This window comes from Monodelphis domestica, chromosome 4 (genome assembly GCF_027887165.1).
Source record: "Monodelphis domestica isolate mMonDom1 chromosome 4, mMonDom1.pri, whole genome shotgun sequence".
In the NCBI taxonomy this organism is placed as follows: Eukaryota; Metazoa; Chordata; class Mammalia; order Didelphimorphia; family Didelphidae; genus Monodelphis; species Monodelphis domestica.
Genome location: NC_077230.1, coordinates 439,147,880 through 439,169,341, shown reverse-complemented (window position 1 = coordinate 439,169,341; position 21,462 = coordinate 439,147,880). Strand labels below are relative to the sequence as shown.

The 21,462-nt window shown below is 44.6% G+C and overlaps 1 protein-coding gene across 1 annotated transcript in view; it reads right to left on the bottom strand.

Annotated features, from left to right (window-relative positions):
- Positions 1-4,053: 4,053 nt before the first annotated feature.
- The window catches only part of LOC103095550 (T-cell-interacting, activating receptor on myeloid cells protein 1-like), a 94,850-nt gene continuing 77,441 nt past the window's right edge, over positions 4,054-21,462 (bottom strand). The window contains exons 2-9 of the mRNA XM_056825788.1: positions 8,740-9,039; positions 7,802-8,089; positions 7,516-7,542; positions 6,603-6,692; positions 6,401-6,428; positions 6,170-6,246; positions 6,029-6,066; positions 4,054-5,862 (exon numbers count right to left, since the gene is read on the bottom strand). Of these exons, the coding sequence (XP_056681766.1) occupies positions 5,731-5,862; positions 6,029-6,066; positions 6,170-6,246; positions 6,401-6,428; positions 6,603-6,692; positions 7,516-7,542; positions 7,802-8,089; positions 8,740-8,995 (936 nt within the window). The 5' untranslated portion in view covers positions 8,996-9,039 and the 3' untranslated portion in view covers positions 4,054-5,730. The remainder of the gene's footprint in view (positions 5,863-6,028; positions 6,067-6,169; positions 6,247-6,400; positions 6,429-6,602; positions 6,693-7,515; positions 7,543-7,801; positions 8,090-8,739; positions 9,040-21,462) is intronic.

Genomic DNA, 21,462 nt, shown 5'->3' with positions numbered 1-21,462 from the left:
GTTGAAATATCAAATTGTGGCATTTTCATTTAAGGAGATTATTATATCTCATATATACTAAAAGTATAAAGTTAGTTACTTAAAGATGACTGCCTTATAGAGGATCATTTTTCGAAATATTTAAGTGAAGTTATTTCTAGAACAATTGGTATAAAACTATGATTTGACCCACAAATTTCTGAACATTGGCCATAGAATACTCCAGGACGAGATGAAGTTAAGGTGACTTGATTTAATCGTCCTGGAATAGCATCTGCTTTTAGGCCTAAAGATGGAACTGCTCATGCGTGTAAGACATCTTCGGAAGAGATTAATATATGAATTGGCAGTTCCATTGGTAATACAACTCGAGTGTCGACTTCTAATAATCGGAGTTGTCCTGCTGTAAGACCTTGAGTTGGAATTATAGAAGAATCAAATGTAAAATCTTCATAGTCAGTATATTCATAACTTCAATATCATTGACGACCCATTGCTTTTACTGTAAGATATGGATGATAGATTTCATCTGTTATATAAAGAATTCGTAATGATGGAAGAGCGATTAAAACTAAGAAAACAGCTGGTATAATAGTTCAAATAGTTTCTACTTCTTGAGCTTCTATAGTGCTTGTGTGGGTTAATTTAGTGGCTAGTATTAAGCTGATAATGTATAGTACTAAGGAACTAATTAAAAATGGAGCAAAATCTGGTCCTGATCACATCATCATGAAACTGATACAACGATCCCATTTGAGAGAGAGAGAAAGGATATATAGAGGCAGGCTGTGATCTAGTGCTATACTGGAGTTAGATCATGATGAAGTCAATTCTTGAAATTTCAGTGTGAGCAATTTATTGGAAATAAGCAAAAGCTCTAAATCAGGGTTTCTTTGTGTTACTGGTTGTCTAGTCTTAAGAAAGCGATGGAGAAAGTGTTTCTCTCTCTCTCTCTCTCTCTCTCTCTCTCTCTCTCTCTCTCTCTTTCCTCTCTTATCTCCTTTTCTCCTCTCTTCCTCCCCACCCCTGCCCCTGCCCTATACCCAGTTCTAGGCTAAGGGTAAGGCAAGTTGAATAACTACCTACCCTTCACCCTGTATTATAAGTTCCAGGGGCTCACTGGGCCAATAGAGGACTGTCTGTCCCAAGGTGAAAACAGCACCTATCAAAGGGAACTTGGCTCCCTCTCAAGATGTCTCACTGGTGTCTATGGGTGTCTCCTCTCCCTTCTTGTATAGAGCAAACCTAATAGCTCAGGGTAGCCCCCAACATAGAACAAAGGGTCACATTCCCCACTGAGACTACCATGGGGCTGAGCCAGGCTAATAGAGGGGGCTTTCAAAGGGTGTCTGGAAGCCAAAGCTTGAGATCCCTTCTGGGAAATTGAAAAACTGGCTAACCTCAAGAGGATTCCCTGAGCTCAATGCTCCTCCTTCCTTGACTCACTTTGCCATTCTCATCAAATGAGATCCTTCCTAGAACAAGGAAAATGCTGACCCCTCTTTTTCATTGCCAGTAATGAGTGGGATCCATCCTGCATTTCCCATGCAGCCCTGGACTGCTGACATGCCCCAAGCCTCCAAAGAGGTCTCACCTCGTTCCCCCCACATCCTTCTCACCCTAGCTCCTCTGGTAGATCCCTCCTAAGCTGTCCTGTGTCCCTCTCACTCAGATCCCAGCCCCTCTGCTCTGGTTCCCAGTCTTGGACCTGCTCTCTGTCCCCTGTTAACCCAAATTTCCTGGGTGCCCTGAGCTCTGACTTGACAAGAATAAAAGCAGCTCTAGTTCCCAGAGTCCTGATCCCTCAGAGATTCCAGAGAGAAGTTAGCTTGAGAAAAGCCTAGTCCTTCTACTCTATGGGTTCCAGGGTCCCTGCCATCAGTAGGCTGAATACCACTAACCAGACGTATATCTGATGGGATCCAGCACCCGGGAATCTTATCCCCTTCTGGTACCAACAATGGGACCTGACCAGGAAGGACTGAAAGGGATGGCATGAAAAGAGGTCCTGGGGGGGAAGAGAGGAAGGGGCAGAGACAGAGACAGAGACAGGGAGACAGAGAGAGAGATGGGAAGGAAGGAGGGAGACAGAGAAACAAGGTCATGACTGTTGTTACTGCGATTACTCGGTCAACCGAGCATCTTGTTGGTTCCATGAACTGTGGATGAAGGATGAGAAAGAGCCATCCTACACGGGCCCAGGGAACCCTGCTCTAGAGTCAGAAGAGCTGCTTTGTGCTTCCTAATATTTGACCATTTGGAGCCCATCCGTGACCGAATCATGTAGGTACCACATGGCCCTGTGGGAAAACCTCAGGTTACAGGTGACTTCAAGCCCACTGAAAGCTCTTCCCCTTGATTCCTCCATGGCATCAACCTTGGGAAGAGCCAGATGGCAGACATCTGGCACCCACTTGGTCCAAGAGCCATGCCACAGCACTGGGGAGCCAAAGGAGCCTCACACTTCTCTTCCAGCCTAGCCGTGGTATTTACTGAGACAGAACAGAGAAATGGAAGCCAGGGCTGTGGAGGGCCTTTGGCCCGAGATTCCCAGACTTCCCTGAGCAGACAAGAGTCAGGAAGCCCCAACAGAGATGAGCCCCTGGACATGGTGGCCAGACCGTTGCCTCCACCCCTTAAAGCCTGGCCACACTTTTCCCATTCTAAGATATGTGAGCTGGATGAAAGAGGTCACCTGCACTGGGCTCCCTAAAGGGAGAAAAAAGGCGTGATCTGTGGAGAGTGGGCATCACACACACACACACACACACACACACACACACACACACACACAGGGCTTGCAAAGGAGAGGACCCATGGAGGAATTCACTCTTATTTTCTCTACCCACCAAAACATGTCCCACAGCACCACTTGCAGTTATTAGGGTAAACAATGAGGAGTGCCTCCATCTTCTGCTTGGGGGGTTTCCAGCCTCTTTCTTTCACCTCCCTACTTCTTACACAAACCAGAATGGTGAGTCTTCTTGCTGCATTTCTGGTAGACACCTATACACAAATATTCACTTTTTTTTAATTTTGAATTTTCTTGCCAATTTTCTCTTAAAGCTCAAGTTTAAGGCTTAGTTCAGCCTAATATTGGTTAGTTTATAAGGGGAAATGTTTACTTTTGTTATTTTCATTTTGTGTTCCCTAATTTTTATCAGTTTTGATAGATAATTATCTTTCAAAGTCCAATGTTACATGTTCTTTTCTTGCCCCTTTCACTGAAGTCATCCGTTGCCTTTTATTTTGAATACTGTTTAATTTCAGGTTGTGGTGTGTGTGTTTCCTTTTTTTTAATGTTTGTACGAGCTTTTAAAAAATTTACCTTCCATCTCAGAGTTAATACTATGTCTTGGTGACAATGAAGGTTAAGTGACTTGCCCAGTGTCACACAGTTATGAAGTATCTCAAGCCTGATTGGAACCCAGGACCTCTCATCTCGATCCACTGAGTCACAAGCTTTTTATCCCTTTAGCCTTTACCTTCTGTCTTAAAATCAATACTATGTATTGGTTCCAAGGCAGAGGAGCAGTAAGGGCAAGGAGGTGATACTTAAGGTACTTAGAATATTCAAAATACCTAAAGCACTTAAGTTACTTAAAAACTTCGTCATTATTAGGACAGCAAGAAAGAATATACCCAGAAAGAAGGAGAAAGTGGAATAGGATGGGTTAATCTCCAAAAAAGTCAAGGGCTAGGAAAGAGGAACATGTAGGGAGAGGAGGCAAGGAGAGAGCAAAGGGAACAAATGATCTTCCATGAAGAGGTGCCCAAGAGCCAATGCAGTGAAGGAGAAGATGTGCCATGTGGCAGACAAAGCTTGAACTCTTCTCGTTGGAGTTGGTGCAAAGTGAGAATAACACTCAGAATGGCCCAACATCCATACCTACTTTACACTCTAGAGAAGGAGGAGGAGGAAAAGGGGAACAGGAGAAAGGGGGATGGTCAAAAAGGAAGATGAACTGATTTCCTTTAAATCTCAATTAAAATCCTCCTTTTTCCCAGAAGCCTTTCCTTTTCCTAACCCTTCTGAAATATAAAGTCTTTTTGCACGTTAACGTTTTCCTATTTCTCCTGCATGTACGTCTTTTGTGTATGTTTGTGAACATGTTGCCTCCCTCCTTAGAACATGAGCTCCTGGAGGGCAGAGGCTCTTTTGCCCTCACAATTCCCAGAATAGAGTAGGTCTTTAGGGCTTCCTGATCTGTATTGTGGAATGGCTTCTCTGGAATAACAGAGAGGAGGGATACAGAAAGAAATTCTGGAAATACAAAACATCCCAGAACAGTAATTTTAAAAATAAAATAAAATTGCCGTCCAATAAAAGAAAGCTACAAGTTTTATTTATTACAGGTTCCACAGGAAAACTAAGATGTACTTGAGAATCAACTTCATTTACAAACTGTTTCTGCTTTGTTTTGCACAGGGAAAGATCTTTCTTTTTTGTTGTTTGTTAGGTTCAGTGGGTTGTCTTGTTTTTGGGGTGTTTTGTGTTTTAAAGAAAGGCATCAGTCATGACTAATGGCAAGGGAGGGCCCAAAGAATCTGGAGAGGTATCTTGTAGGAGGATGTATTTAGGCTGAGACTTGAGGGAGTCTAAAAGGCACAGCTGAGTTGGGAATCCATTGCAAGCATGTAGGAGGGGTGGAGAAGTCCTTTTGGATGGGCACAGAGATGGGAGATGGACTTTGGGGTTGGAGAAACAACAGGCTGACCGTTTCTTTGGAACAGAGAGAGAGTAAAGGCTAGCCACATCCAAAGAGCCTAGAAAGGCAGACTGGAGTTAGACTATGAAGGGTCTTCAGTGCCAAACGGGGGAGATTATATTCAATCTAAAGACAAGTCTGTTGAGTTGTTTTCAATCATATCTGACACCTTATGACCACTTTTGGGGTTTTCTTGGCAAAAATATGGAAGTGGTTTGCTGCTTCCCTCTCCAGCTCATTTTACAGATGAGGAAACTGAGACCAACATAGTTGCCCAGGGGCAACACAGCTAGTAAGTGTCTCAGGCCAGATTTGAAGTCTTGAAAATGAGTTTTCTTGAATCCAGGCCCTGGCCCACTATCCTGTGTCATCTAGCAGCCCAGCAAGAGGAAGACACCAAAGCTTTCTGGACAGGAATGACAAGGTCAGACGTGGGCATTAGGAAAATTCATTTCCCAACTTTCTGGAGGATGGATTATAGAGGAAAGAGGCCAGACCCAGAAACTTCAATTTGTAGGTTAATATAATAGTCTAGAAAAGAGGTAATCAAGGCCTAAAATAGGACGGTGACCATGTGAATAAAGAGAATGGACTAGATGAGTAAGATGTTATGGGGGTAGGTTTGAAGAGTTGGCCAATAGCTGGAAAGAAGCAGAGAGAGGGTCTACGAAGAATGTTCAGGCTAGGATCCCAAGTGAGCAAGAGAATCTCAGTGACTTAAATAGAAGGAAGGAAGTTTGGGAAAAGAAAGGGTTTGTGGGGGCTTGGAAAGGGGACCAGTTTGAGCTCTGCTTTGGACAGTTACGGTGGAGATGCCAATAGGACATCCAGTTGGAATTTGCAATCAGCAACTGGTGATGTGGACTGAGGGCTCAGGAGAGAGACAGGATATGGGATATGAGAGTGGAACATGAGCTGTTGAAGAGCTCACCAGAAGTGTGTGTGAAAAGAAGACTCAGGCAGAACCTGAAAGGGGAACATGGAGGATGATCTTGCAAAGGAGGCCAAGGAAGAACAGAGACCAAAGTGAAATGATTGTTCATCAATCCCCAGAGAGAGTAGCATACACGTGGAGTGTGGGGGACACCTTCTTAGAGGCTGTCTGATGTTCATTCAGCACTGCTAGATTCAACTGGGCATAGGTCAGTCTCTCTGGGTCTTCAGCCTCTGGAACCTAGGGGGAAAGCAAGAGGATCACTCAAAGGAAAAGAGAAAGAAATAATGGGTTGATTACTGGGAAGTAGATGAAGTGAAGGGCCAGAGCATGAGTCAGGAAAAGGGAGAAAGGAGGTTGAGATCCAGGAAATGGATCCTCTGGGAGGAGGATGGTGATAACTCACAGGTGTCCTCGAGGGTCTCTGTTTAGCCACTTGAGTATCTGAATGGGAGAGAAGGTTCTATCAGATTGAGAGCTTCTAGGATGAGGCATTGCCTAGGACATGCCCAAGATCCCGGCCCCTCTACCTGCCTGAATCACTTACATATGGTCTCTTCTTGGGGAGCTCCAGGTTTAGAAGAGAAGCAGATAACCCAAGGGTAACACAAGCACCTTGGAAGTCTAGGAGGAGAGAATAGGATGAGGCTTAGGAGCTCGCTCACCCTGGGAACATCACTCACCATTCTCTCCCCAACACAATCATTATGGAAGGTCCAAAATCAACTGAGATAGTAGACCAAGAGGACCAGGAAAGATGAGCTGAAGACTCCCTTACCTTCTGGAGATCTCTCCATGGGAGCTCACTGGAAAGAAGGAAAGAGGGAGGCCAGGTTTAGTCACTAGCCTGTGACTTGGGTCTAGAAGAGATCTTCAAGATTATTTAAGGCAGGTCCTTGCTTTCACAACTGAAGAAACTGAGGCCCCAGTGTTCCCATTCTACTTACTCCCCCCAACCCCCTTTGAGTTTCATTCCTTACCTCTGTGGCAATGATGAACTAAGGTCAAGAGGAGAAGGAGGAAGAGAATGGCAGCACAGCTGAGGGTAGTAATGAAGATGACTTTGATTTCTGTGATACAGGTGAGGAAGGAAGTAAAGGATATTAATCATGAAAGAGACTGGACAAAATAGTCTGAGCAGTCTGACTCAATTGGGCAGCAAGACAGAGGTCTGCAGATTCCCCACTTGAAGCTGAGACCCTGATCCTTGACAAAGACAGGTTTTTAAAGGTAAAAAGGAACTTACAGAGCAAGGAATGGGTTGAGACTTACATGGGTCACTCTTGAAACATGGAATAGGAACTTACAGATCATGAACAGATCAGAACATTTTCTCCAGGGTTTCTTTACTGGCCTTCCTGACATAGTATATCCCAACCCCCATTTATGAGTAATCCCCAATAGCCCAGACCCCCAAGAGTCCTCAGAGGCCCCTACTTTCTGAAGGCTCTAGCCCTCTGAGGGACACTGGCCTCTAAGGTTCCTGTCCTCCATGGCCCTTGGGTGGCCCTCTGGTCCCCGTTGCCTCTTACCTGAATTATTTTGGTGGAAATAAGTTATAAAATAGATTCACACATTTTGTATTAGCAGTAATTTATTTATGATTAATGTGATAACACACACGTAAGATTAGAACTCAGGAAATATCCTGAGACTGCACTTCACCTGCTTTCCCACACAGTCATCGAACCAGTGATCCTTCAACTAATACAAATGAGGGGCTGCTGAATTAACTCTCTTTCCTACAGTTATCAGGTGCCACTGGCCTCTGACAAACCTTCCCTCATGCTCCCACTCACCCTGCCACCCAGTGCCACCATACTCCAACATAAGTGCTGACCTCGAGCACCCAGTGAAGGCATTGCCCCCTACCTCCACCCCAGGGAGCCCTACCTTTTCTGCTGCTTTCATGCTGCTGCCCTAGAAAAGAAAATGGGAAAGTGACAGTCATGGGAGTGGGGATTCGGAGAGCAAATCAACCCAGCCCAGCCTTCCAGCCTGGGTCCCAATGGCCCTGGACCTGAGAGAAAGGGCAGAGTCTTTCTTTAGTCTTCCCATATGTCTATTCAGAGCCAATGGAGCTACAGGGGCTAATTGCAAGTGCTACTGATTGAGAGTCAGAAGAGAGGGCATAAGCACGGTCACGCTCTAGATAGTCTTTTAGGCGTCTGTCCCTCACCTTGGATTAGAAGTTCCAGGGGGTCACTGGGCAGGGCCAGGACATGGAGTTTTGGCTCAAGATGATAGCAGCATCTATACTTTCCAGTCTGGTTGAGGCTCACATGGTTCAAAGAGAATTCAGCTCCATCTTGAGTCGGCTCACTGATAGCCACTGGTGTCTCGTCTCCCTCCTTGTACAGAGCAAACCCCACTCCTCGGGATGGCCCTCGACACAGAAGGGTCACATTCCCCCTTGATGCTACTACAGCGTTGGGCCAGGCTGAGAGAGAGGGCTTGGGAAGGCTGTCTGGAAACCAAAGCACAGAGACCAGAGTTCCAAAGTCCTCTCTGGGAAAGAGGAGAGTCGGCTAGGCTAGGATGGATTTGCCTTGCTCCTCGCTTCTCCCTCCAAGCCCATCGTTGCCACTTGCCCTCATGGAGAGCCCAACCCTAAAAGATCTGCTTATTTTCATCTCATTTCCATTATAGTGCTCCAGTTCACTCACTTCCACAATTCTGCCCAGAGCATGAAAGGTAAAAGTGCCCCCCATCCCCCACTCTGAATTCCCAGCTTTTAATGAGAAAGACCTCAACATCGCCATCTGCACAGTGGGAGTGAGGTCAGGAGAATGATGGCTGGCCAGACCACTCTACCTTCTGGGCATGACACTACCTATGAACCAAAGGGGGGAGAAGGGGCAGCTATTCCCTGGAAAGGAGAGCTGCTCAAACTTCCTCATTGTCTAGGAGTAAAGAGTTTGCTCCTGCCTCCATCCTACCTCATGCAACCCCTCTACACATGCCACCTGGCCTCCTCCTGAGGCTCAAGCTCTTTCCTCCCATGGGATTCACAGCAGCTCCTTGCACTGACCTCTCCCCAACTGTCCTGTCACCCTGTCAGCCCAGGATCCTGGCCAACCTGCTCTGGTCCCCAGCCTTGAGCAGACCCTCTCCTACCTGTTACCCAGATCTCCAGGGCATCACTAGGCTCAGACTTGCAAGGAGGGCCTGTTGTCTCATAGTAAATGCAGGTGTAGATGCCAGAGTCCTGGTCCCTCAGAGACTTCAAGGAGAAATCAGCTTGAGAAAGCCTTAAGCTCTTGTTCTGTAAGGGTTCGAGGGTCCCTGCCTTCAGCAGACTGAATGTCACCAACCAATCATTCGACTGCAGTGGCCTCTTGCACCAAAGGATCATGTCACTTCCTGGTGGCATCACAGGACTTGGCACGGCCAAGAGGGATGGTTTAAGGAAAGATCCTGGGAGAGAGTATGTGAGAAAGCAAGGAAGTGTGGGAGAGAGATAGAGACAGAGAGGAAAGCAAACAGAGAGGGAGAGGTAGTGAGTATCTTGGTCAATTGACTGACACTGAAGCACTGGATAAAAGAATGTGTGAAGGCAGCTAAGTGGCTTAGTGGATTGAGAGTCAGACTTAAAGATATGAGGTCCTGGGATCAAATCTGGTCTCAGACACTTTCTTGCTGTGTGACCCTGGGCAAGTCATTTAACCTTCGTTAAACATTGATTCCAAATCAACCCTTCACACTCAAGATGATTCCCCAACAAGAGACATTAGATTCACACAAGCTAGGGTTCAATCCTGGAGGAGGGGGTGCCAATCTCAAAAGGGAGTTGCTAATCGGGTTTTGTTCTGCCTTTGCCCTAAATTAGAAATCTGGTGAAATCTCCAGAATAAATTTTAGGCATTGTTAGGCATATCTAGAGTCCCCCCAAAAGTCAACCAAAGAGATCCTTCTAGAAAAAAATACTCACTATGGCTATCTGGAGGGGGGCATTTATTTTTTCTCCCACTGCTTAAACTATACAATATTTAAAGACTACTTGAATGAAGCATCAAATATCTCAAAGAGACCATCACACACATCTAGGCAGAATTGGTCATCAAGACCAACAGGTGCATTTCACAGATGGGAAGACTGAAGGATAAAGAAGATTTGATCAGAAGGGCACAGCTAGTACATGTCTGAGGCAGGATCTGAATCCAGGTCTGGTCTTCTTGATTTCTCTTCCATTTCTCCATCTACTACTTTATGCTTCTGAAAGACAGAAACTGAGCTGGCCTCTGGCACTGTGTGTGATTTGGGCAGGCACATTTGGCAAGGGCATTCTAAGAACAGGGAACATGGGAGCAAAGACAGAAGAAGAGGGAAACCAGGTAAGAGTATTAAGTCACACCAAGAGGCAGGATCATGGGATACTGAGAAGACAACATTGGCCTCCTGGGTTGCTCAATCTAGAGCTAAAAGGCATCTCCAAAGCCATCTAGCCCAATCCCTTTATTTCACTAATGAACACATTTATCCAAAGTTATAACTATAGTGAAAGACAGAGGGAATATTTGAACTGAGGGCCTTATCTCCAAGCACAATATTGTTCTTGCCACACCACATTGTGTCTTACCCCAGCAAAGACTGAGCTGTAGGGATGGTGACAGGATCTCATGGCAGGAAAAAGACTCAGTGGAAAGGTTTGCTCTCCCCAACAGAAAGAGCCAAAGTTGTAAAGGAAAGAGTAGATCTCTTGGGCCAGTATGTATTAATGGGAAACAGAGATAACCTTCTCACCTAAGAGAGGGGGAACAGAAGGACCCTAGAATCCACAGAGGGTATTGGGAGTTAGGACAAAAGATCTGGTAGAGCAATTACACCAGGCCATGTGGGTTAGGGGATAAACGAGGAGTAAACAGTCTCTTGGACTGAGTTAGTAGGGAGGGCAACCAACACTGGTCTATAGACCCACCAGAGGAATGTCTTGGTTCATTCCCCCTTCACATAAGGAGTCACTGAGTTCTGACCATCATGTCTGCTGCCCATTGGGGTAACCCAAAGCCCCTATATGGTGGTCAATCTGTTTCTCTCAAAGAAGAGACAGTCTCCTGCCTTCTGGCATTTCTCTTCTCTCTGCCATCTCCAACCTTCAGCATCTAGAAGTTCTTCTTCCCTAGTGGCCCCTGGCACCAGAAGAGTCCACAGAGCTGGGTCTAGCCCAGAGGGTGGCTCTGAGGGAGGAAAGCAGAGCCTGGGTTCCTGGGATTGCTCTCTTCTCATTGGTTCCCTAGGCAGCTTCTCCCAGAATCACTCCATCAACTGGATGGGGTGGCCAATGGGCAGGTCCCTTGTGCTCTGAAATGTGCTTGTTCTCTCCAGTTAGCACTAGCTAAGAATACATGGCAAGATCTATAGTATCAGCCTACCAACCATTCTGCATTGTCAACGATGGTTTGTGCTGTTCTGAACCTTGGTTCTCTGCACCTAGTGCTCATTGGTCTGTATTTGCCTTACTTCTGACTTGTCAGGTTGGATTATTAACTGCTTGTGTTGTTCTGTATTTACCAGAGTTGTTTTCCCACCTTTGAAGAAGGGATTCCAGAAGGGTGCTGAGACCCCTCCCACATTGACAAGTGATGGCAATTGGGACGATGGGAGAGAACATGGAATGTGTGCACTAAGGGCCCTGGCAGTCCAGGGTTCTCAACAAATGTGGAAAACCTGATCCACATGGGGGCTGCTCCGCCTAGACTATTATATTATCTAGAACCCTCTTCTTCAAATAAAACTCCTCTTCCTTCTAGATTGAATGAAGTTTGAGCCCTCCATTCTTGGGGCAAGACCCTGCCATGAACTTGGCCCTGTTGTCCCCACAACAAACTCCTGGCACATAGCCTTGTCCTCCTACTCTGGTGGCTGTGGCTGAGCTTGAACATAGAGGGGAAGGTTTGGGGAGAAGGACTTACCGTGATGCCCCTTTGTCACCTGGCCCAGGCCCAGTGCTAGTCCTGAAAGAGAAGGTCAGTTTGCAGATGTCCCCTCCAGCCCACGGCTGCCCCTCCATACTCTGCCGTGAGGCTGGTTGTTTTGTCATTAAGTCATCGTAGATCAAAGCTAGAGGAGAGAACCGAAGAGCTGCCTATCTGGCCTCTGCATGGTTCTCTTCTTCTCGCCATGCCTCCATGTCCCTCTCGACCACAAATCTGCTGGCAGCTAACCTTCCCCCAGTGCCAGCCTGGGCCCAGACTTACTGAGGCAGAATAGGGAAAGGAGGGCAAGGCCCATGGCTGCACCCGCAGTCCAGACTAGAGCTGCTGCTTTCATTGAGCGGAAAAGAGGAGGCAGGAGCACGAGGGTCTGGCCCAGGATGTGGTAGCCAGAGCTGCTATCTCCACCCCTGACGCACAGACCCCACTTTTTCCACTCTGAAACAGGTGAAATGGAGCGCAATTCACACCCAGCCTTCCTATCTCAGAAAGGTGCAGAGTCTCAGAGGCCAGCCCCGCCACGAAAGCGCCAGAACATTGTCCTCAGGTCTAGTGTTCAGAGAGACCACAGGCATTGCCCAGGGTTTACTGTGCTAGTTTGGGGGCCCAGAAGACCCAGATTCAACCCTTCAGGCCCTTCAGAGACATGTGAGCCTGGGCAAGCTGTAAATTCTCTATTCTATATTTCCCCCTTTGTAAACAATGGGGGGCCTCCTCCAGTCCCTTATGGCTTGAAGCCCATGATGCCATGACATAAAAGCAAGGCTTTTACTATAGCGCATAGTTCATTCTAGGTCTTTTTTTAATCAGTCTATTCATCATTTCTTATAGAACAGTAGTATTCCATCACAATCATATACCACAATTGGTTTAGCCATTCCCCAATCAATGAGCATGCCCTCCATTTTGAATTCTTTGCCACCACAAAGGGATCTGCTATAGCCATTTTGGAGAAATGGGCTCTTGTCCTCTTTCCCTGATCTCCTTGAGAAACAGACCAGTAATTGGGGCTAAGGGTATATACAATTTTATAACTCTCCAGGTACAATTACAAATTGCTCTCCAAAATTATTGGATCAGTTCACAGATCCACCAACAATGCATTAGTGTTATTTTTCCACATCCCTTCCAACATGTGTCACTTTTATCATTTTAGTCAGTCTTCAGTGGTGATATATCAGGAGTATTTTGGCTTACATTTCTCTAATCAGTAGTGAATTGAAGCACTTTTTCATATACCTATATATAGGTTTGAGTTCTGTGTTGGAAAATTATCTGTTCATGGGTTTTTGTGCCCATTTATAAATTGGGGGATGGTTCTCATTCTTATAAATTTAGTAAAGTTCACTATATATATTTTAGATATTCTGCCTTTATCTGAGGAGCTGTCTATAAAACATGTTTTCCCAATGTTCCGTTTTCCTTCTAATCTAATTTAATATACTCAAAATTGTTCATTTTACATCTCACAGTGTTCTCCATCTCTTGTGGACTCTTAACTTCCTCTCCAATCCATAATCTGATAGTGTGTTCCCCATTTTTCTATTTTATTTTTGATATCTCCTAAACTCAAAGAGAACAAAGAACTCCCCTTCACACTTTTCTCTTTCTAAATTCCAGTCTGACTGCTCCCGCCATCTTTCTCTGTGGCTAGCCCCATGCTACTGAGCCCCACTGGAGGCACGCACCCATGTCACAATAGTGACATCCACCACAAATCAGCCTTAGGTGATATCAGCTGGACCGTCAAGCCATTGTTTACACTTCTCCATATTGGTTATCTCCAACTTCTCCTTTTGTCGTCTGTCTGTACACAGTACTGGCATGTTGCCTTCCCAATTCGACTGTGAGCTCCTTGAGAACAGGGACTGTCTCTTCTCTTTCTTTGGATCCTCATTTTATGGCAGGCACTAGAAGCTTAATGAATGTTTATTAGTTGTTCATCTCATTCCCTGCCCACCAACCACAACCCTAGTTCTATTATCTTTTCTAACTTGGACTATTAAAATGACTTTTTATTTTAAATCCCTCAGATTTCATTTTTAATTATATGAAGGGCTGATGTGGAACAGAAAAATACTTGGTCTATGTGCTTCCAAGGAGCAAAAAAGGGAGCATTTCAGCGTGGTAGATTTCAACCCAATGTGAAGAAGACAACCCTGATGCCTGAGCATCCATGTGGTGACCAAGGGCCCTTCCAGTAGTGTTTGAATTAGTACTTAGCTGAGGGGACCACTTGTGTTTAGTGAAACTCCAGCAGAAAAGCTTCCCTCCTCCCAAGAAATGAGGTTGACTCCTCGGAGGGCCGTGGTCTTCTCCCTCTCACAAGCCCTCCCAGAACAGAGCTCTCTAGTTCTTTGGGGGAGTGGAAATGGCCATCTCCCAAGCCCCAAGCATCCCATATGGGCAGAGCTGTTGGCCTCCTTGGCCATTGTGCTCCTTCGGGTTCTCTGACCGGGCCTGGAAAAGAACCAAGAAGAGCCAATCCTCACCTCCCACATGACCCAGTAAGGCGCTGAGAGGAGGCAGCCTGGAAATGCCCCAAGTAAGCTGAGGGTCAGCCCTTACAGAATGCTGGGTCAGAAGGGGAGCCACCAGCCTCCCCTCAGGACTTTCTCAGGCTGAAGTGGAAGGCCAGCAGGAAAAGATGAATCATGTTCGAGAACAGTCAGAGGCGGATGAGATAGCCTCCGTGGTTAGCAGAAGCCCACATTGTAGAAATGAGTAAGTCAGGTTCTCCCCATTCTGCTGGGCTTTACACCCATCCAAGGCATTGCTAAGGTAGCTCTTGTGGGGAATAGGCATGTGTTGCAGGGCCATTAGGGGCAGCGGGAGACAACTGCACCAACCCCACCACTCTCCTCTGCTGGCTCATCTCCTGAGCCAATCTCTTGTTCCTCAGGCTCCAATGCCATCCAGGGGATATCCTTGGACACTCTACTCTCCTCATCCCCTTCTCAGAATAAAATCAGGGAAGCCACTTCTCCCACAGGATGATTCCCACCTCTCTGACTCACACGATGCCCGTATGGACAAAACCACCCAAGAGGGGCCACGAGATGGCTCCTCCAACAGAGATCCAGACCTGAGGATGTTCACTGCAGTCTCCTGCCTCTATCCTCTTAGTCTGCATGGATGCTTGTGTCCAGGATCTCAGCCTGTCCCTTGAAGTTTCCTACTAGAATTCTAAAAGGAGTAGAATTAGCTCCAATCAGTGTCAACCCTCCAGTGAGTGTTGGAGTCTGGACATACCAGAGCCAGAGTGTCCACTTTTCCGTTGACACCAACAACTGCCTTGGGAAATTTCAAGCTCACCCAAATGTATCCCAAATATAGACAGTCTTTATCCCTAAAGCCACCAAGTCGCAAGCTCTGTCACAAGCATGATAACTTGAGAGCCACTATCCCAAGGAGCATTGCAGTCCTCTCTTGGCACAAGGTCAAATGAGTCCATGTCAAATAGTCTCAGAAGAACTTGATAATGAGGCCAACATAACTGCTCTTTGGGCCCAGTGTTCCAAAGATGGGTCAGGAGATTCCTTCCTGCCTAAGGTTGCATTCTTTTCACCAGTACACCTGACATAGTCATGGCCATCCTTTCCACAATTATTGTGGACCTGTTTTTCTGATGATAGATCGCCTGTTGGAGGAAGTCTTATGTCAGGCTTCCAGGCCCTCCTTCTCCTTGGTCTTCTGCCTCTCAAGGGACAATAGGGTTTGGTCCTGCTCTGCTTCTCATCAGATTGTCTCAGGTTCTGGGACCCTTCATTCAGTATCAGTGTTGCTGCTGCCCAACTCTGCTCCTGTGACCTTCATTCAAGAAGCAGAAGCCTGCTAAGGCTGAGCTCTCAGGGGCTTCTCAGATCATGACCAATTAAAGATCCTTTATTACAACTAGTTTGGTAGATCTCTATGTTTTCAGGGCAACAATTCATTTTTTAATTTTGTATTCCAACTCATTCCTCAAAGGGCATTCTCTCTTCTCAGAGGTGTCAGCAGCCTAGCCATGAGGAAGATACATGAAGATCTCAGCTCCAACAACCACCACCCATCATCAGTCCCAGCTTCTAGTCCTTAGACCCTCACACATAGAGAACTACCAAAGCTAGGGCATCCTTCTCCTCTACATCCTTTCCAATTGCAACCACTCATCCTTTTATTGAGTACCCTGGGGACTAAAATGGTGGACTGTATGCTCCCACATAGTCATAGAGGCAATGAGAGAAGAACCACAGACAGGTCAAAACTTGTGGCAACCATCAGAGTGAGATTGGCCATTCCCTAGTATCTTCTCTGGAGCCTCCCTTGGTGCACTGGGTCACCAACTCTAAGGCTGGGAGATGTGCACACATTGAAGGGAAGAAACAACAATTAGGCACTCAGATCTAGGAAGAACCTCACTGGCTGTTTGATCCAAAGGAATCCCAAGTATATGATCTCCAAGTCATTGCTAATCCCAGCAGTCTGCAGCTGTGAAGGCTCATCTCTCCAGGGCTCTTGATAGGGATAGCCTGAATGAGGTTTATCTCAGGACACTCAGTGTCCTCGTTCCTCATCTTCTCCCTTCTAATCTTAGAGGAATGCATGGGACTTCTCGTCTTTCCCTGCTCTCCCTTCCCTCTACAGTCTTCAACCCTCAACCTTCTATCATAACCTTCAACTAGATTCTTCTCAGCCAATAAGTGTGATTTTTTTTACATACATATTTTTTAAAGAAAGAAAAACAAATTAAACAAAAGGTCTATTGACCCCAACACCTCCCACACAGGTCTCTGCCGAATTACCTGAAAGCAAATACCAAAATAATTTTCACTTCCTTCCTTGCCATCAACTCAAGCCTGTGAGGTTTGGCCTTTGTCCCTACTTCACATAATGGTCCAAAACAGTTCTCTTCCAAACCACTAACAACCTTATCAAGTATTCAAGTGAGAAGGTCTCATTCTTTGGACTTCCTTCTCTGTTTGACAGAATAATGAGTCACAAAAGTCACATGGTAAGTCTCATTCTCTCATTTTTCAGATGGGGAAACTAAGGCCCCAAAGGAGAAAGCTATAGTAGAGGTTATTCTCACCAGGCTCTCCTAAGTACTATACTATAGTATGTCTTCTACTAGGCCATATTGTTCTCCAGAAAGCACCCTTTTCCCTGTTTTTGCCCTTAAGGATGAGGGAAGATGGTGGGTCATCTCCAGTTTTGTGGGTTCATGGCAATTTTGTCATCAAAGTAATCGATTCTCAAGAGGAGCTACATGGATGGGGCAGGTAGGTGGCTCAGCAGATTAAGAGCCAGGCCTAGAGACAGGATATAGTCCTGGGTTCAAATTTGCTTTCAGATACTTCTTTTCTTTCTGACCCAGAGCAAGTCACTTATCGCCCATTGCCTAGCCCTTCTCACTCTTCTGCCTTGGAGCCAATACATAGTACTAATTCTAAGATGGAAGGTAAAGGATGTGAAGTAGGCCTCACCCCAGGTCAGGGAGAACAGTGAAGGGAAGGGAGGAAATGTCACTTGCCTTGTGAAGACTTTATTTGTGGAGGGGAGAAGTTGGATGAAAGATGTCTCAGAGTACCAAGAAGAATGGAGAACTTGCTGAAGGTAGAGAAGTTGGAATGAGATCTTGAGATTCCTAGACTTAGACAATCACTAGGTCCTTTTAGCTCTTCCATTACAAACAATTTTGGAAGCTGAGAACTGGAGAAGGAAGTAGCCTGCCCCAGTCCATGGTTAGCAATGAGGCAAAAGCATCCTTTTCCACTTGGGTGAGTTTCTGTGAAGAAAATAGGGTATATCTAGGTCATGTGAACAACTGAAAGGCCAATCTCCTCTGCTACATTCTGTGTCATGGCCTTAGGGCCACCATAATGCAGCTGTAGGATGAGGAAATACTGAAGGCAGTAGAAAAGGACCCTCACAGAAGCCTCGAAAACCCAGGAGTGGCATTCTTTGATGGGGAAGCCATGGCAGAAGGGGCAGTATTCATATTATCTCACAATTAAGAACCAGTCAAGAAGGACTGGGATACCCCAAGAGGCTTTACCTGCTCCCAATAACCTCAGGAGCCAAATACAAACTATATTTGTCACTTAATGACAGCCTCCCTTTCCAGTGTTCTGCTCCTCCTCAAATACTCTTCAGTTCAGCCAAACTGGCCTTCTCACTATTCCTCTCACATGGCATGACATCTTATCTCTAGGTCTTTATAGAGACCATCTTCTTTTTAAATCCTTTACCTTCTGTCTTAGAATCAGTACTGTATATTGGTTACAAGGCAGAAGAGTGGTAAGGACTAAGCAATGGGGGCTAAGTGACTCTCCCAGGGTCACAAGGCTAGGAAGTGTCTGAGGTCAGATTTGAACCCAGAATCTCCAATCTGTGAGCCTGGGTGTGGGTCCAGATCTCAAGCCACTTAGGTCCCCCAACACACCATCTTTGATGTATATCGACCTCACTCCATCACCCGAGATCCGGAGCCTCCTTTAGAATTCAGCTCAGAGCTACTTCCTTCCAGAGGTCCTTTCTGATTCCTCAGCTTGTGTGCCTCCATGGGGGAAAGTATCTCATGTAACAAAGATTATGTGATCTGCCAACACCCACTACAGGTCACCCCTGTTGTTATAGCATGTTTAAGAGGGAGAAATAGAAGGTAAACATTTAAATATTTTTAGTTTATTAACAAAAAAAGGGATAGGAATAGGGGTAACAAGGGAAAGAGAAATTTCTAAAGTTTATCCCCAAAGCTAATCCCCTGATATCTATCCTAATAACTAACTTCCTAAGCTAAATAAATTAAGTCCCACATAAATAGAATCTCACAAAATTGAGTCCAAGATGGGCCAAATTCCCAGAGGAAAGTTCACAGCAGCTCCCAGCCAAGTTTGATGATCTTCCTTATATTCTCCAGTCCAGCTGACTTGCAGCCTGATTGAAGCAGCCTCTCCCCAGCTGATGTCTTCCAGGGCCAGTTGTATCTTTGTGTATAGTTTAAAATGCAGCCACAAGCCAAAACCTTGCTGCTCCTCCTTCTCCAGAGAGAATGACTGTTGGCAGTTAGGACAAACCTCTCCCAACCTCCTTGCTTGGAATCTTGACCCAGGGTCTCATCAGATTCTATGTCACATGACTCTGTCAATCAAAATGAAGTCTTTTCCTTTCCTTAATACAGTACCCCCTTTGCACAAAGCCCAAATTGTGTTGAAAACACTATTTTGGCATTTGTGCATAACCTAAAATACTTACTGATTACCTAAACTAAGATATCTACCCAAAATAACAAACAACCTACACTCAATTATCTTAATCTAACTAATACTAACCAATTCTAGGGATATTAACAAGGAAAAGGGAAAAGGAATTAAATAATGAACAAGGACAATATACATGCAAAAGCACAAGCAGATAACATCAAAGCAAAAGATGAACATAACTTCCATGCAAATATCAAACTAAAAACGCTACTCTTTTTTTTTGTTGTTTGTTTGTTTTGTTTTTAATTTTTATTTGGTCATTTCCAAACATTATTCATTGGAAACAAAGATAATTTTATTTTCTTCCCTCCCCACCCTCCCACCACCTCTCCCATAGCCCACGCATGATCCCACTGGGTATCACATGTGTTCTTGCTTCAAACCTATTTCCATGTTGTTGGTATTTGCTCTAGAGTGTTCATTCAGAGTCTCTCCTCAGTCATATCCCCTCAACCCCTGTAGTCAAGCAGTTGCTTTTCCTCAGTGTTTTTACTCCCACAGTTTATCTTCTTCTTGTGGATAGTGTTTTTTAGATCCCTGCAGATTGTTCAGGGACAATGCATTGCCACTAATGGAGAAGTCCATCACCTTCGATTGTACCACAATGTATCAGTCTCTGTGTACAATGTTTTCCTGGTTCTGCTCCTTTTGCTCTGCATCACTTCCTGGAGGTCGTTCCAGTTCTCATGGAATTCCTCCACTTTATTATTCCTTTTAGCACAATAGTATTCCATCACCAACATATACCACGATTTGTTCAGCCATTCCCCCATTGAAGGGCATCCCCTCGTTTTCCAATTTTTGACCACTACAAAGAGCGCAGCTATGAATATTCTTGTACAAGTCTTTTTCCTTATTATCTCTTTGGGGTACAAACCCAGCAGTGCTATGGCTGGATCAAAGGGCAGACAGTCTTTTATCGCCCTTTGGGCATAGTTCCAAATTGCCCTCCAGAATGGTTGGATCAATTCACAACTCCACCAGCAATGAATTAGTGGCCCTACTTTGCCACATCCCCTCCAGCATTCATTACTTTCCATAGCTGTTATGTTAGCCAATCTGCTAGGAAAACACTACTCTTATCAGCAAATACAGAACACTGTACTACTATTGTAGTACATTAACATCAAACTTAGAGAAAATTTTTTGAAAATTACAAAAAACACAACATTGCATAAGTTTTACACAGAAAATCAAACCAAAACCTTAAATTCATTTATGCAAATACATGTAACATTAGATATAAGTGAGCTATGTACATAATTTACACATACATATACATATACACATATAGCACATATATATTTTATATACATGTAAGCTATACATATACACATATACTTATATGCACTTCATATTTACACATGTTACATATATGTTACATATGCGTGCAATTGATTTACAATCCTATTAAACACACTATTTGCATATATTCGCATACATATTTACAGTTTTGTTTTATATGTGGTGTCATGTTGTGTGTGTTATGTATGATGTCATGTATGGTATAATGTAAGTCAGTATATAATTTTACCTTATGTACTTAACCTTACCTAACTAATTCTCTATTTTCAAAATTCTTCTGTCTAACTAAATTTCTATACAAAATCTAAATATCTAAGCATCTAAGTTTTGCTAGTAACTAACTAATCTATAGCTAATTATAACATTGTTAGTACTTTGCCTTTAATTCTGCTTCCCTTAATTTTCTTTTTAAATCCTCTACAATAGTATCTTTCTCCTCAGATTTCTCATCAGAGTCATTGGTCAGATACGTAGCCTTTCTCCTCAAGTCACCCAGGTCTAATTCTTCCCAATCTGGGTAATTGCTTTTGAAAAATTGCCTAACCATTGGGCACTGTTTCTTAACAAATATATGCTGGATATGTGCAATGGTACCTTCCTCGAGGGCATCCATTCCCAAGAGAGTTTCTGCAGCCTCAGTTATCCTCTCCAGGAATGTTGCAGGTGCTTCAGAGAGCTTCTGTTTAATGGACTCAAATTTGGACTATGCATTAGGCCATTTAGTGTACCTCCCCATAACTTCTAAAAGCCTCAATTAGTTCATCATACACATGATCATCAGAGATATCCACTTTACAGTTATCAGGCCAAGATGTTAAAAGAGGGTCAGATTTAGTTTCTTCTATGAATTTGTTTTGCTTTAGGTCTCTAAACTTGTTATAAAACAATACTCGGGGTGGGGGAGGCAATGTGGTTCAGTGGATAGTCAGACTTAGAGTAGGGAGGATCTGTGTTCAAATATATTCTTGGACATTTCCAATCTGTGCCAGCCTGAAGAAGTAAGTTAACCCCAATTTCCTAGCCTTTCACAGCTCTTTGGCCTGGGAACAAATGGATTCTAAGACAGGAGATAAGGGTTTTTTAAATACGTTGGTCACTGAATTTCAATGAAATGGGTTTCCTTTGTCATTCCATGTTATTGAACACATTGAAAAACATTCTGAGGAGGGATCCATAAGTTTCACCAGAAGAATCCATGACACAGGAAAGATTCAAAACCAGGGCTCTATGGTAACACAGGAGATATGTTTGAGATACTAGAACAAATATAAAACAACGTGGATGCACCCACGATCAAAACAGTGGCATCTCATTGACTACATCATTGTATGCTGGCAAGACATCCAGGATGTACAGAT